The sequence below is a fragment of the Panthera tigris genome, chromosome D3, assembly GCF_018350195.1.
Source record: "Panthera tigris isolate Pti1 chromosome D3, P.tigris_Pti1_mat1.1, whole genome shotgun sequence".
Lineage (NCBI taxonomy): Eukaryota > Metazoa > Chordata > Mammalia > Carnivora > Felidae > Panthera > Panthera tigris.
The window spans coordinates 38,702,690-38,719,516 of NC_056671.1; the positions used below are offsets into that span (position 1 = coordinate 38,702,690).

The 16,827-nt window shown below is 42.7% G+C and overlaps 1 protein-coding gene across 10 annotated transcripts in view; it reads left to right on the top strand.

Annotated features, from left to right (window-relative positions):
- Nucleotides 1-16,827, top strand: part of EPB41L3 (erythrocyte membrane protein band 4.1 like 3) — a 146,755-nt gene that overhangs the window by 119,401 nt on the left and 10,527 nt on the right. For 4 of the 10 annotated variants that reach the window (XM_042961820.1, XM_042961823.1, XM_042961819.1 and 1 more), the window contains exons 12-14: nt 1,888-2,108; nt 10,970-11,023; nt 14,547-14,738. In XM_042961820.1, coding sequence (XP_042817754.1) covers nt 1,888-2,108; nt 10,970-11,023; nt 14,547-14,738 — 467 coding nt within the window. Of the gene's footprint in view, nt 1-1,887; nt 2,109-5,515; nt 6,080-10,969; nt 11,024-13,773; nt 13,810-14,546; nt 14,739-16,827 lie in introns of all 10 variants that reach the window. The other 6 variants (XM_042961822.1, XM_042961824.1, XM_042961825.1 and 3 more) reach the window with 5 other exon arrangements.

Consider the following 16,827-nt stretch of genomic DNA (forward strand, 5'->3'; position numbering starts at 1 on the left):
AAAGCACTCACCTGGTAGGTAAACCCAGACTGAAGTCTATCCGAGTAGCACCTTGCAAGTGATTTAAATTTGCCAGGTCTCAGTTTTTGTCACCATCTGTAAAATGGGGGTAAGGCTATTTGCAAAGAAAGAGTAATGAGACGTGTGAAAGCGTTCTTCTTTCAGGTGTGATAATAATTAGATTCATGATTATTCTTATAGGCTTTTGTGAGCTGGCCTATGACGTTAATTAACCATTCTGTATTTTCTAATAGTTGCCTGTTTTTCAAATCTCTAACGTGGAGCTAAACCTTGGGAATAAAGCGTTTATTGGGGCCATTTCGGGTTGAACTCAGATACTGAAATATTCACGTTAACACTGAAGCTTTTCTTACTGCTTTGTTCCATTTATCCTTTCTCCTTTAGAGAATCTCTGTAAACTCTTTGTGTATTCCATAAGTCAGTGTCGAAGGAACTTTCGTAGAATCACACCTTTTTTCCTAAGGCTCTCATCCACTTTGTTCAGTGATGTGTACCCAAGGGGACACATTTGTTGTGTACGTGGTTTTCCTCATGGCTTTTCGTGTGATAATGATTGTTGACAAGCAAAAGACAATTGTGAAACAAATGTACTAATAGCATACTGTCTCTTCCTCCCTGCCCAAAAGTGATGTTAGTATGTGTTGTCTCTCACTCTTTGGGGTCCTGCCAATTCCCGTATGTTTCCTGTGCTGTTGAGCGGGGTGCCGTGGCTGCATGTTGGAACACAAGTGGCTTTTTGCAAGTTTGCATCCTATGTACAACAGCCTAACTGACCCATTGGGAAATTGCGTCTCGTATGAGCTTTCTCTCATCAGTATGAGGAAATATAAAATATCTTAGTGAAGATACCTTAACGAAATGGTTTAGCTTTTATGAAAGGATTTCGGAATATTTTCTTACGTTTACATTTTAAACTTCCTAAACTATGAAGCTGGTTACATTTTTCCCACGATCAGCTACTGTGTATTGAAAAGCATCATTTGTAAGTTTAAATAAGTTATATACACCTACAACCTAAACTAATGAGTACCAGACTTTAAAAATGGCACTGAATTAAGCATCTTTCACTAAGACATTTCAGCAGGGCTGAAAGGCTGTGTCTTCTACCTTTTATGTTTGCATGTCTTACATCTGCATGGATTTCATTAGCAACATTTGTCTTGTCTTCCCAAAATATCCGAGATGAAGGAGTGTATGCACATCACGGTAATCTTTTTAACGTGCGGTAGAAATTAAAACGTTTCTGCACTCCAGCTGAACAGAGTTGCCGTCCAGATTCTATAATCTCTCCAAATTTTATAATCCCACGAAGATAGTTAATTTCCATTATCAGCCATGGGACTTTTGATACAGTAGGAGTGATGGGCTCTTGTAACCATTGCTAACGACTAATTAAAGCACCCAATTCGGTGCTCCTTGTTGAATGGCACTTCCCAAGATGCGTTCAGAGTCAAGTGTATGAGACCAGTTGTCCGCTGCAGATACCGCTCTTAGCTGTGGGACTCACCACCGGCGCCTGGTGCTGGAGCCAGCCAGTTACTCTGTGGGGTAACAGGCTCGCAGCAGCCCAGCCTCCCTCCCCTCCGCTGCCGCCACGCTCGCGCTTGTCCTCACCGCAGAGCCTGAGACTCACTCTGGTGGCTTCGCGACATGAGCGTTTAAGTCATTTGAAAACACTGGTATAGAAGACACACAAAGCTGTGTCTCGGAGAGCGCTTAGGTGCGGGTGCCCGCAGCGCTGACTGGAGTTTTCAGACAGACGTGGGGAGGGGTACTTTTCGCCATAACGGGACAATCGGTGGTGCTCTTCAGCCTTCTGACTTAACTATTTCAGACTTTTTTTTCTTCGGTTGTATTTGCTTTTAGCGTCAGTGAATGAAAACCATGAAATATACATGAAGGATTCTGTGTCTGCTGCAGAGGTTGGTACTGGCCAGTACGCCACAACAAAGGGCATCTCTCAGACCAACTTGATCACCACTGTGACTCCGGAGAAAAAGGCCGAGGAGGAACGGGACGAGGAAGAGGAGAGACGGAAGAAGGCAGAGGAAGCCACGCCGGTGGCCGCAGTACGGCACGAGGGAAAGGTACATCTCCCAAGCTCCCTCCGAGAGCTTGCTTAGACTTTCACGAGCTACTTAATAATTCTGAGGCTAGAAACCAGGAATGTGTTAATCAGTCAGACTTAGGGTAGTTCCAATTCCAGCAGTAGTCACGTTCATAGGGTCAATTTCTAAATTATGGTTTCCTCTGTCGACATTTGCCTTCTGGAAGATTCCTTCTTAACGTTTTGAAAATTTTTATTTGAACTGATATGCTATGTAAGACTTTCAACAGCCGTCCTGTCCGTGTATCTTAAAAATACATTTAGGGCCATATGACACTTTTCTGTTTGGGCTCACGTTTCAGAACTGTCACTAAAATTATTTTCTTTGTTTCTGGCCCCATTCTCCTACCCAAGTACTGTATATTTTTCTAGATATACAGTAATCACATTGCCATTCTTCTGAGAGCAAGTTACTGAGTGACCGTAGCCTGTGTATTTATACACTGTTTCCCCTCTTACCTTGTGACCATAATCTAATCATCAGAGCAGCGAGCAGACATGTTTTGAAAAGAGCTATTAAGGCAGAACTTTGCAAGGGAACATGGAAGGTGAATTTGGCAGCAATTTCTCCAAGGTGTTCTATTCACCAGATTTTTAAACTTCATTTCATCCAGTATTTCTTACGGTATGTTTATTTTTGGTCATCTGGCATTATAAAGCAACTTTTCAGAAAAATAAAAGTCAGGAAACCTGTAGACAATCTGCTTCTGGTACAGGATCCTGTAGGTAGCAGAGCAGCGCTCTAAAAGTAGAAGAAGAAGAAACTATATTGGGAGGTTTGTGGGTAATGATGATGGTAAAACAGAGTGGCTCCTGGAATGTACAGAGTGAAAAGAAATAGAATAAAAATGTTGTGCAACTCACAACAATAAAAATGTTGTGCAACTCACAGGTATGCTAAAACTTGCCCAGATGTGACTCAAAAGTGTTCGTTTGAACTGGGGGTCTTCAAATATAGATTTCTGTCGCTGGGACTCACCTGGGTCTCTAAAGAAAAATGCTTCTTTGGACAAGAGTTACACAGGGATGGGTAGATCCACAACATATTGTAGTTATGTCAGAATATTCCACGTGAAACCCTATTCATTTTTTTTCAAGCTAAGATCATTTATTTACCAAACACAAAGATAAAAACAGGATAGGAGATGACGGCAAGGATATTGGATCACTCTTGCTGTTAAAACAGGCATGCTTTGTTCTGAGTTTTGTTTCTACACTCTTACCCTCCAATTAAGTCAAGGCAGCTTGTAAATAGGACGTGAGAAAAAGGTAGTATGCCTGAAAAGCAAACGATTTCCATGATTTCCTGAAATCACCCACACCAGCCGACAATTCTAGTGGATGTATAACCGTGATTAAGTGGCACATTAAAGGAAATGACTTTTAATTTGCTCCCAAAATAGACCCAGGCCGTGTCTCTTTATCGAATTTGAAAAGACCACCAATTTGTTTATATAAAATACAGCACTGAACTATCCTCCCTCTTGCCATTTATGCTAAGGGGAAACAAAAAGACAAAAAATTGTGACTCTCCTAGTCTGAATCTCTGAGAAGCCAGCACTTTGACCCAAATGCCTTCAGAAAGGCAGTGGCCCCAACCTTGTGCTTAGGTAGGCAGATGGCAGTCTTCATTTTCCACAGTGCAAAGCTGTCCTTGAAAAACCACTTAAATAAGCGGCATGGAAAATTAAACCTTCATTTTATTCTTCTCCCTCCTCAAAAAGTAACAAAGAGGGAACTCATTTTTTAACCAAAATGAAAGTATATTACTGAAAACAGTTCTTAAAAGACTGGTCCCCTAGATTGCTTTGAGAGGAGGGATGTTTCCCAGGCTAATGATCACCCCAGGTGACTGGGCAGCTGTCCGCCACCAGGGGAACAATGGTCTGCAGGCAGAAGTCAGCTTGTATCTTTTATACATTGTTCTCGCTTGAATGAGATGTGCAGGGTCGTGTTTATTTCAAACACAGCGCTTCACGTCAAATGTGAGTTTTGAGAAAAGACCTACTTGTCTAATACCTAAAAGGAGACGCTTCTAATAGATCCGTGATACGATTTTATTTGTGCACGTTCTTACCCTCTTTTTATTTACCAAGTCAGGATTGGGAGTTACAACCCAGGGTGACTAATTTCCATGCTCTCAAGTCTCTAGGCAAAACACACGTGTACATGCACACACACGTGCACACTCACACAGAGTGTCACAGAGAGCAGTGGAAGTCTAGCTTCAGGCTCTGCGTGACCTTGAATTGAACTCCTGGGGCCCAGCAGCTTCTGAGCTGTGCCAGGTCCTGTGTGGAGCTTGCTGGCTTCCCTCCACGCACACCCACCCCCACCCGGCTCGGCAGCCCTCCACCACCTGCAGAGGAAGCCGGCTGTGGTCCTAGAGGCTGCCAGGGCCAAAGAGAGTGGAAAGGGCCTCTCTTTGCCCTGCAGAAGCCTGAACTCCCTGGGGACACTTTTGTGGGGATGCCTGCCTTTATCATTCATTCTGTTAAGGACTCAAACCAGGGGAGTTACATCTAGTGATCACTCGCTTAAGAAAACCCTGAAGGCTGGGACATTGTACCTTTCTGTTATTTACGGACCACAAATAATACAAAGGGAAAGGCTGATGGGCCACATCACGTGAAAACACATTGTTTTTGCTAGTTAGCTTATTGAAACCCTCCTTTGAGTTTTAAGTTCTGTTTACATCCTGGAGAAAGGAGCCCAAATAGAAGTTTTCAAAGGAACCTCAATTCTGCATGGAGCATGAGCTCCTTAAAATGCTAATTGTCGAGCTCCCTGAGTGGCACTCCTGATCAGATGGGAGTGGGGCCAGAAACTTCTTGATTTGGAAACCCACCTGTTTGGGATGGAATTGACTCAGTGAGGAAAGGTAACGCTAAAGATTTTTTTCTTTAAATAATCAAATCTTGGATTCATTTTCATTTCTTAATTCAACCAAACTTTTAGTAACAGATCTATTAGCTGGAGATCAGGAGACGTTATTGAAAGTCTTGATTTTAAGTTATCTGAGAGTTATGTTTGCTTTCAAAACCCTAAAACTTTCTAGAATTGTTGGTCTAAACAGACTTTGTGGATGGTGTGAAACATGTAGACTTTGAGATTACCCACCAATATCTTCGGTGCTGACTTAAAAAAAAAAAAAAAAAAAAAAACGCAGCCTGTAATCGACAGTCTGATGGGGGAACAGTAGCCATTCGTGGTATCTTTGGCATGTGGCTTGAATACTTTAAGTACATGAACAACCATAGTGCTAAAATTCTTGTTTTACAATTTTATATCGATACCCATAAGAAAAGTAACTAATTGCAGTTTTCTTTTTGTCCTTTTGCACCTCTGTTTGCTGCTTTCTGTCTCTCTCTGTCTCTTTCACATCAGTCACCTGGGCTTGGCACTGACTCATGCCTTCCGTCCCCCCCATCAGCCCATCGTCCCCCTGCACCCCCCCCAGAGCTCCGTAGGAGGTGTAAGGAGAATGACCACCAACCCCCGGGTGTCGAGCTGGCCCAAGGCGCCGTGCCTGTGCGCGGAGAGCCCGCCCTGGACTCTGACCACAAAGGGAGGCCGTCCTTAGGGGACCAAGATGTGGCTTTTAGCTACAAACAGCAAACCGGCAAAGGGACCACCCTGTTTTCCTTCTCCTTGCAGCTCCCAGAGTCGTTCCCTTCTCTTCTAGATGACGATGGGTACCTCTCTTTCCCCAACCTGTCGGAAACCAACCTCCTCCCCCAGAGCCTGCGGCATTACCTCCCGATTCGCTCGCCCTCCCTTGTGCCCTGTTTCCTCTTCATCTTTTTCTTTCTGCTCTCCGCCTCCTTCTCAGTGCCATATGCCCTCACTCTCTCCTTCCCTCTGGCTATGTGCCTCTGCTACCTGGAGCCCAAGGCGGCCTCCTTGAGTGCCTCACTAGACAATGACCCGAGTGACAGTTCAGAGGAAGAGGTGTGTACCTCGGCACAGAGCACACTTCCCTGTCGTGGTCGGGGCTTCGGGCCGAAACAGTGTTAGGCGCCGACCGCACTAGCGGCCCTACTTTCAGAGCCTCATTTATTGTCTGTGCCGACACGTGAGAGGTTTTTGTGTGTCGGGGCGTGCGACCCGGCCCCAGGGTTAGGCACAACGCCATGTGGATGGAGCAGCCTGCACCCAGCCCGGATTCGTTCCGCTACCCGCTGGCTTCTCCGGATGCTGAAGGACTCAGACGTCCGTTTCAAATAACCTGTCAGCTATGTTAAACAATCAGGGTTAGGTTCAAGTTCTGGTCAGTTCTCGTGTCGTAAAGGAAACGAGCCAGGAGACCGAGAGATAGGTTTAACCCAGGTTTACGGAGCGTTACCAGAATGCGTCCTGGGATAATCACACATAGTGGTGATACCAGGAGGTACGTGATACTCAAGGTGAGGTGGCAGCGAACCCCGTCGGAGGTGTGCCATCCTCATCTGGGTGGGTGGCTTCCCCAAACTGGCAGTGCCTCTCCTCCTTGGGGATTCTGAAGTGTCCCCACTCTGCCCTTCTGTGGTCATTGCCAGGCTGTCACTGTGACTCACGGAGGTGAGCCAGACCCCAAGGGTGTGTTGGGCCAGAGAAAATGCTTGGGTAGTTTCAAAGGCCCACGTGACCTCCGTGGCCGGTAGGAACGCAAAGAGGACCGGAAGTAACTGCGGTTTTCACACTTAGGAAGAGATTCCTTTAAGATGTCCGCCTGCCGTAAAAATGGGCTGAAACTTCATCAGCACTAACAGTGCCAATGGATAGATTGGGTAGCTGGGGTTCTTTCAACCCCAGCAGAGGCCAAAAGATCCACACACACCGGACAGTCCGGGAAGGTCAGGGAGGCTGGATAGACCCCTGTGGCTCTCAGCCCGGCGTGTGCTCAGTGGAGAAAGGACGGGGCCTGCAGCCTCTGTCTGAGAAAACATGCCGCCTGTCTGTCTCCTGTCCCTTATCCGAGCCAGTGGGTGAGTTGACATGGCAGCCATTAGCTTTGCCTCTTAACTGCTCTCCTGTCTCACGACTCCGCAGCTGTATGAACAGCCCAGCAGTTCCCTTCAAACAGAGCGCAGGGGAAAAGAACAGAAGTTGCCAACAGAGGGCCTGGCTGCCACCCACCCCCCTGCCCACACCTTCCCCAGGCCCCTCCAGCTCTTCTGTTCTCACAAAGCAAGCCTTTTTGTGGCAGGAGACAAGCCAGCACTCCCAGCATTAAAAAAAAAAAAAAAAAAAAAAAAAGTCACAAAGTCAAAGCAACGCTAAAAAAAAAAAAAAAGAAATCTGTTCAGTTTTCAGCTCAGCTAGAAATCATAATTTGAGGTACACCTGTGAGTATATAGAATTGCGAGGTGTGTATCTATATTTAGTGATATTATGACCATTTCTTAGCAGCAGAAGGGAAAAAATGGAAATGGCCTCATAGATGTTTAAATAAAAGTTTGGCCTTTTCAACCATTTTCAAGGTTCTTAGGTCGTATGGCTCCAAATCTATTTAATACAGAATTAAATTTTCATGCATGGAAAATATTTCAAGAGAATGAATCCTAGCTTTCAATATCGCTATTTCTCATAGTGGCAATATTATCAAATAATGGAGGACTAGAACAGACAACATTGAGAACGCAAGATTATCTCCAAAGACTGTAATGTTAGCTGGATTCCAACCTGGACATATATTTTTCCTTTAGCAATGGAGTTAGTCGTCAAGCTAACACAAAACAAAAAAGATGGCCATTTTGTGCTTTTCTGAATTCTCAAGAACTGAACTTTCCCGTAGCAAACCACACAGATCTTGTGCCTAATCCAGGGTGTACATCTTGTTGTAATCAGTGCATGAAAATTAATGTTAAATTTGGGCATGTCTGCATTACATCAGCAAAACAAATCACAGCAGTTACCCGGCGCAAGCCAGTGACCACGTGACTGGAGCCTTCCAGCAGATAACTGTCCCTGTTCTTGCAAATCTCTGAGACTGCGAGCCAGCTCTGGCTGGTGCAGTCCTTGTAGCCCTCCTCTCCGGCCTGGGTCAACCATTACAGCCCTCCTGACACAAGACTTCGCGTGTGGCCATCTGTTCAATGTCGTCTCTTAACCCTAAGTGTTAAGAGCTGTGCCCTCCGGGTCGGGCTGAGCCGGAGGGCTCCTATGTAGGTCATTCCATTTAAGAAGAAGAAAAAAAAAATTTTGTTTACATGGCCTGTTTTAGTCGCTAGGCCTCAAGCACTTTGGCAACTAAACGATGATTTCATGTAGCATACGGTTCAGCTATGTCACGTTCATTTTGCAAAATCACTAATGACTATAATTCTTTTCAAACATTTTATCATCCCTGCTTCAAGTTTTCACGTCTTGCAGTATGGCTTACTTAGTTTCAGCCTTTCTCAAGAGTGAAACCCAGTGGAGAAAGGCATAATCATTTCAACTATAACGCTTGTTGACCAATCATTTTTTTCTTTTGTGCCTTCGAGAATGGTCACAGAAGAAAGGGAACAGAATATTAAATCATCGGTCAAGAAACATGAGCTGAATTTAGCTCACTATACTGTAGATTGTAATTATGTGTTAATTTGTGAGGAATTTTTTTCATAATATAAAAAAGATTCAAATTTGGAGGACAAATTAATAGATCAGCTGATTTTTAACATTTTGTTATGTAAACAGAATTATATGATAGTTTGCAATATGTTATACATTTCATAGTTTTGTTCAGTCATATAAAGAACGGTTGCTGTAAAAGCTGCTTTATTCAGCTTTCTTTTATGAACTATTTATTGATCATGCACTGTATTTGTTGAACAACCGATTACGTGCTCAGTAAGAATTTAAGGGACTTTAGATATGGCCTAAGCTATTTTTTTTTTGGTATAGCTAGAAAAAAATGGTTGTAATAATTATGTAATATCATAATGTAACTAACATTATATTAATATCATTACAATTAGCATAGGCACTTTTACGTCTGTGTATGTCAGACATTATATAAGGCACTTAGTCTCCATTACCTGATACAGTTAGGGCTGTTACTTTCTTCACTTTACTGGAAGGAAATTGGGATTAAAATGTGAAACATGCCCAGTGTGTCACAAATTTAAATGGCAAGGATTTGAACCTATGTCAGTCTGACATCAGAGCCCCCGCTCTTGACCATGACTGTAGTCTAAAGCCAAGACGCTTTAGTAAATTTTAAAGCCACGAGGGAAAGTATGTAGGAGGAGAAATACTTTCAAGCCCTTTGGAAGCGGTTCACAAAACTGGGCAGCGCAGGAAGCACAGGTCATGCTTATTTGTCCTTGAAAGCCTAAGGTTTCTTTGAGCTACTCTGTGCACTTGTGCAATAACCCGTGTCTCTCCCCCTAAGTCAAATCGGCCTTTCCCTAGGCTGGCAGTTGGTGATGCCATGCTACTGCCATAGCAGTGATCACCCTTAAGAGAAGACCAATAGTCCCCCCTCCCCCCCGCCACCAGGTGTTGCCAAGGCAGTCAGGTCATGAAAACGTGTCTGCACACATTCTTTACCAAACTCCTGGAAACTGCCTTCCACTGAAGTCATGGTAGCTGGCCGCCTCGGGCGCACGTGCCAAACATGAATTTTTAACGTATTTTCTTTTAGGAATATATACAACGAAAGCTTGGGATAGTGCCAAGAAGCCAGCCTAGCCAGAGTCAGGTTGGTGTGAACATCGCACTGCCCCTGTCGTCTTTCTTGCCAGTCCTTATCGTCAGGATTGAAAGATTACTTGAAGAGGCAGGTTCACAGGTGTACAGCCCCCAGTTTTGATTTTTGTTTTCAAAATATTAATCGTTACATCTTTGCTGAAGGGAATTTTATTAACGATCGGTTGACATTCGTGGAGGGAAAGCCGGCTAATATTGTATTATGGCATTTAGGCGTCCCATTTTCAATGGCAATGGTTCTTCTATACTCCAGAGAAAATAGTTTGTTTTCGATCATAAACCTCTCTGAAGCAGCTTCAAAACCGATCCTGAAATGGCTATTCTCATTCTCCCTTAAAAACTTAGGCTCTGTCAAATGCTGTGCTTTGTTTTATTTGTTTACAAGTAGATGTCTCTCTTTCTCTGTTTTTTTTTTTTAATTATTATAATTTGCTTCATTTGAATGGTTGTTTTGGAAAGAGATGTTTACATATCTCGATACACATCTTTACATTGGAGGGTGGGGCAAAATAAACACCACATTTAGTCTATTAAAAAAAAAGCGAACACTGCTACTTGAAAATTGAGTTCTATTTTTCACGTATAAAACATATGCCTGTGAGTCACTGGCATGTGCTTTTTATAATTAATAGGTAATGCAGACAGCCTGATGGTCATAAGTGGGTGTAGATTATCAACATGATATAAATGAGGGGCTGAAAGTCCAGTGACTGTTATAGTAGCTTTTTATTTAAATTTACATCGTAATTTATCATTGAAATGTGACCCATTACAAGAATAGGAAAATATATATAAACGTCAATTTTATTTGCATTAAACATTTTTAAGAGATCTTTCTCGGGGGTTTAGTTGAAAGGGGGGGAAAGAATGACAATTTGGTTTTCCTGAGACATGAAACCAGACAAGTCAGCTTGGCTAATGCAGTTCCTGCGGCTCCCGCAGGCTGTGCGCCTCTGGTCTTCCTCTGAGTGGCTCTGCTGAGAAAACCTAGCTCTGGCCTTTCTTTTGCTTTTGCTTGAACCTGCATCCTTGTGGGAAGGTAGTAGGATACTGATCACGTAGAAAGAGAGTGAACTGTTTGACCCGTGCCATACCTTATTTGACCAAACGGGTTTGTTTTCTATTCCTGCCTTCCCCCCGGACCCTGGTCACTTCTGTGATCAATAGACCGACAGTGAGCGCACGGACACCGCGGCCGATGGGGAAACCACCGCCACTGAGGTTGGTATCATCACTGCAGGTGTCTGATAGTCGCCTAACGAAAGTGCCTTGTGAAGGGGTCTCTGCAATCGGGAACTCGGCATATTAGCTTTTTGAGTGGAGCTAAGTTCTAACTTGGAAAGTAGGAGTTAAAGATACTCTACTGCCTAGACCAGTGGTACTCAGACTCTGGCCTGCATCGGGATAGTCCTCTGCAGGGCCCCATCTTCACATTTCTCAGTCAAGGAGAAGGTCTAGGGTGGGACTCGAGAATTTGCATTTCAGACAAGTTCCCGGGGATGTTGACTCTGCCCGTTTTAGAATCACATTTTGAGAACCCTTGAATAAACCAATAATACTTAAAAAAAAAAAAAAAAAAAAAAAAAAAAAAAAAATATATATATATATATATATATATATATATATATATATATTCCCCTGTCCCAAATGAGAGGCTGTTTATGTGTGATAGCCATGATGAGGGAGGAGGAGAGTTCACAATTAATTAGCTTATTTACTAGCTACACACCTATTTTTGAAATCCCTTAAATCCCAGATGGTCAAATAATAATTATTAAAATACGCAGTTTTGTAGATTGGATGGATACAACCTAGGTCACTTAAAAGAAATGGATTCTCAAAGAAAAAATTGGCAAATTACTGTTTGTATTTTATTTAAAAAAGTGATCACATCGAACAGTGATAGGAAGATACTGTGCTATCATTTATCCATTATAAATTCTTTAGGATACATTTAATATGTGCACTTGTGTTTTTTAAATTTTCTCTACCAGTAATGAAAATTTCCATAAAAACAGTATCTATGGTAATGGAAGCCAAGACATTCCTTTCCTAAAGTGCTAGCAGATTTTTTTTTTTTTTACTTTGTCATATGTTCACTCTGTTTTGGTTTTTTTTTGTTTTTTTTCCCATTATCCAGGTAGAACGGTCTTTTCTAGTTAGATATTCAGGAACTAAAAATGTGAATAGCATCTGTATAGTACTTAATTGAAAATATCTTCAGAAAAACTTTTTAAAAAGGAGTTTTGTTAAATTGCATCTTTGGGAAATGCCAGAGTTCAATTCAAAGTTTGGAAATCATAATTTTTTAAGTTAAAAAAACAGCACTGGCCTTGAAAAAAAAAAATCATCATCATCACCATATTGTAGGGGCACCTAGCTGGTAAAGCATGTGACTCTTGATCTTGAGGTCATGAGTTCGAGCCCTGCTTAGTCAGAGCCTGCTTAAAAAAAAAAAAAAATTTTTTTTAAATAATACTGTAAAACCACTATCCAGATTCTTTTAAGCAATCACATATAAATTTATTACAAGTTAATAATTTTCGGTGCTGAACATAGCAAAATTACATCTTGATTTTATAAGAATTATTAGTTACATGTTAATACATTCAGTAAACTTCACTGTAATCTTAATGTGTGCCCTAAATGGAAAATATTTTGATAATACTCTTTTATAGCCGTTTTGTAGGTTGTTAGGTAATAAATATTTCAAGCATGCAAACCGTTGCCTGCGACATAGGTGACTGTGAAGCGTAAAGATAAAATAAAGATCTGTGAATGCAGGATACCCTCAAGAATTAGTGTGTTGCCAGCACCGTGTTGGTTACCTGTGCACTCTCGTGCTTTTTAAACACTTTCCCCTCCGTCCTCTCCGGAGCCAGGACAACAGTAGTGCAGGCAGTTTTATTTCCTTAGAAACAAAACTGCCAGGCAGGCAGTCTTGCCCCATTAGGAGCTAAGAAGATGGAGACCATGATGGACCGATTTGTGGCAGGGGTCTCCCTCTTCTCACCTGTAATTACACTGTGGACAACTCCCGTAGCACAGAGCCCAGGCCCTGGGTCAGATGCCCCCCCCGACCCCCCCCCCCCCCCCCCCTGCCGGGGAGAGACGCAGGCTTACTACTGCCTGCCCTTGCGGTGAGGCCTAGTTACCGGCACTCAGACACCAGTCCGAGGATTAAGCAGGTCCTTGAGATGAGAAATATAAGGATAACGAAGTGGCTTTTAGACAAATGTTGTATTTTTTAGGAACATTTTAAATGATGGTAATGTTGATGGTAGATGATTTTTTTTTTAACTTGTTGACTTACACCGTATCAGTTTTCTCCCTTCCCAAATGTGTTTTTTAAGTACATGGGTTTAAGAAATTCAAGGTTCCAAAAAATTCTTTTTTATTGTGTTTTATTTTTTAGTATTATTTTTTTAATTTAAAAAAATTTATTTTTTAATTTTTTTTTAGGGTTCCAAGAAGCTCTTAAGTGTGGGGACCTCTGTGTTAAAGTCTTTGAGCTTCTGTTCTCTGGCCTACAAGTTGGGGAAAATAATAGCTAACCCCATGGGATTATAAAGATTCATACATTCCCAGGGAGCTCTCATTACTGGGTGATCGTAACCATTCTTGTGAATTTTAGTTGTAGTGTGGCTCCCCACACTTCCTGAACCATTTCCTAGTGTTCATTAAGGGTAACAGGGCAGGCCCTAGCTGTCAACCTCCCACTTATGTGTGTGTGCTGATCTCACTTGAAAGTCTCCAGGTTAAAGTGTCAAAGACCCACTAGGCAAGGAATCTTTTGCTCCTGTCTTCCATTACATGTGAGAACGTCGTGGCTTGCATATAAGAAATAACTCTCTGTATACAAGAACAAACTAGTGCCCCCTTCTAGCAAGTTGATATAGACCACAGTTCTGCAATCCTAGAGTCAATTACATGGTAAGACTTTATTTCCCACTCTTTCTTGATGCTGGCAGTCGGACCAGGAGGAAGATGCAGAGCTCAAGGCACAGGTAGAAAATTAAAAAGAAAACAAAAGCAAAAATCAGTGTGTGATAAGTCATTGTCTGTCTACGGTGTTCCAGTCTTCCAGCATGCTCCGTAGCCGGTTACCGTGTTGTCGGTGCAATGTGGAGGACGGCATTGGTTCCCGTGACTACCGTGTCCCTTACTTTTCCCTTTCTTCTCCACTTTTTTCAGAATAGTCTGATTAAGCGAATAAAGGGTGAAAATGTGTATGTCAAACATAGTAATCTTATGTTAGAGGTTGGTATTGGTATATACCAGTGCATGTTTGTGCGTGTTGACATTTCTTTTAGTGGCATACCTGTGGGCTCATACAATGATGCATGAACTGTGTGCTCTCACCTGTGAATAAGTGGGGATACCTTCTCAGCCTACTCTGATTCCTTCCTCTCTCCTAGATATAGATCCCTTTTTCTGTGTGTATTCATTTTAATTTTTTCTGGTTACATGTGAATTACACTCTGGTTTGCCTTTCAAAAACGCTTTTGATTTTTATGCTTGCGTGAACTGGATTTTTTTTTCTTCTCTTTTCCTTAGAAATATCACATTTTCACCAAAGTGCTTGTGGTAGTGTCATGAGCCCTGATCAGAATTCTTTTATTTTGACTACTAATGAGATTGACATTACTTAAAACACACACACACACACACACACACACACACACGCAGATAGGAATGCAAATGTAAAACGTTGACTGTTGGATTCTTTATGTTCTGAATATAGGAGCTAGATAAAACTCAAGATGACCTGATGAAACATCAAACCAATATTAGTGAGCTGAAAAGAACCTTTTTAGAAACCTCCACAGACACTGCCATCACAAACGAATGGGAGAAGAGACTCTCCACCTCCCCAGTGAGACTAGCCGCCAGGCAGGAGGATGCACCCATGATCGAACCGCTTGTACCCGAAGAGGTCGGTATTCAGGCACTGCGTCGCCATTGTCTTCTGTTCACTCACTAGCCTTGCCTCTCTGCAGGGTGTGCGCCTGGGGACCCGAGTTGGCAGGCTTCTGAGTAGACAGTCTCACCACCTGTCTGTGTATACCCTGAACTGACATAGTCAGGGCTGCAAAAGTAAAAGGATGTGGTGGCTGAGTGAGTAGTCGCGCCACAAGGTGCTTGGAGTGAACAGGGAGGCTCCGGGGAACCACGGTGCATGCAAATGGGTTTATTCTGACTGTAAACCTAGATTTCACAGCTGGGAGAAATTGAGATACTGTCTTAATGAGCTGACGCTTTTTCTGAAAATGCTTTTTCTGCTGCACTAAGAAATGCCCCGAAACCTCACAAATGTTTCTCGTCAGTTGCAAGACGAGGTGTTACGGAGATTGTCTAATGTTTGAACGCTCATCTGAAGTTGACCGAATCTCAGGACCTCTTTTACTCTGGGGAATACCACACCAGGCTTTTACTGATGCAGTCGGTGTTCGATTGGATTTTGATTCTTAACTGATTTTTAAAAATATGCCTGATTGGTTATTTTAACTGATTTATAGTCAGTTTGCATTTGGCTTTTAGTAGAGAGCACAGAGCCCACAATGTCTTTTCATGTAACAGCCTTCCATATTGGAAAGCTGTCTTTAAATGTACAGCCAGCCTGGGAGGATCCAGCCGACACTACGTCTCGGCCTCCTCCGTGGGACCCACACATGTCAGTGGTGCCACTGTCAGCTGTTAGACGTCATCGTGCTTGTCTTTCAAAAGAAGTCGTTTTGTAAAACTACCTTTCTAGCATTGTATCGATTACCTTCTTTCTTCTCAAGACTCCTTGACTGTAAGAGACTTGTCCAGAAACCTGAGACAGAAGAAGAGGAAAACTTAGGCCTTTAGGGGAGAAAAATTCTTTAAATGGTAGTCTGTATGCAACGCTCAGGTCCTTGCAGTGAGAAGAGGAATATCATTACACTCATTTTCATCATTTTCCAAGCTTCCCTTGAAAGCTGTTTATCAAAAGTGACCACAGTCACCATGTTCACGACAATTCCAATCCCAGCTAAAAAGTGACAAGGTATATATCCATTTGAATTACGTTGAAAAGGGCCCTTTTACGCAGAATAAATGAACTGTTGCCGGAGTATTCCTGTAGCGTTACACATCAGTTTCCTTCAGATTACTTGAGTAATCTAGAGTGAGCTAGTAGTGGTGATTATATTCTAAGAATATTATGTATGTTTGCTATAAAATGGGAATGTTATTGCCAGTGGCTTCAACTTTCCAGTATTGAGTTAATAGCAGAGAAGTAGCAAGGATGCCCCAAAGCAGCTCCTCGTTAACGCTGGAAAGTAGACTAGCCCGTATACAGGGCCCAGCACACGTAGGAAAGATAGAGGTGTGGTACGTGAGGGATTCCAGGTATGTCTTCTGTCCTCGGATCTCTCCCTTTACAGCCTTTTATGATGCACCTAGGCTTCGTCCCTGCTACAGGTTCATTTCATTTAATCCAGCACCAACATGTAGACTGATCCCAGTCACTTGAATACTAAACGTTTCCAAATCCCAACCAAAATGCAATACCCGTTAGCACCTATGCAGCATCAGTACGTTTTTTAGTGTAGGTGGTAGTTTTATAAGTATTTCAGCTTAGCGCGGCCGATCCTCCTTATTCACGGATTCCATATTTGCACATTCGCCTACTTGCTGAAATTCATCGTAACCCTAAAATCAGTGTTAACGGCGCTTTCACAGCCCTCGGCAGACAGCCACAGAGTAGTGAAAACTTTGAGTCGCTCACCGTGCGCATTCCCAGCGTGGGTTGAACAAGGCAGTGTTCTGCCTTCTTGTTTCCATTCTCATACTGTAAACAAATGTGCTTTTTACGGCCTATTTAGTGCTGCATTTTCGAGGGTGATTTTGCTGTGTAATATGACCCCCAAACCTAGTGCTGAAGTGCTAGCAGGTGTTCCTAAGCACAAGAAGGCTGTGATGTGCCTTTTTGGAAAATACATGTGTTAGAGAAGTTTCATTCAGGAATATGCTATAGTGCTGTTGACGGTGAGTTCAAC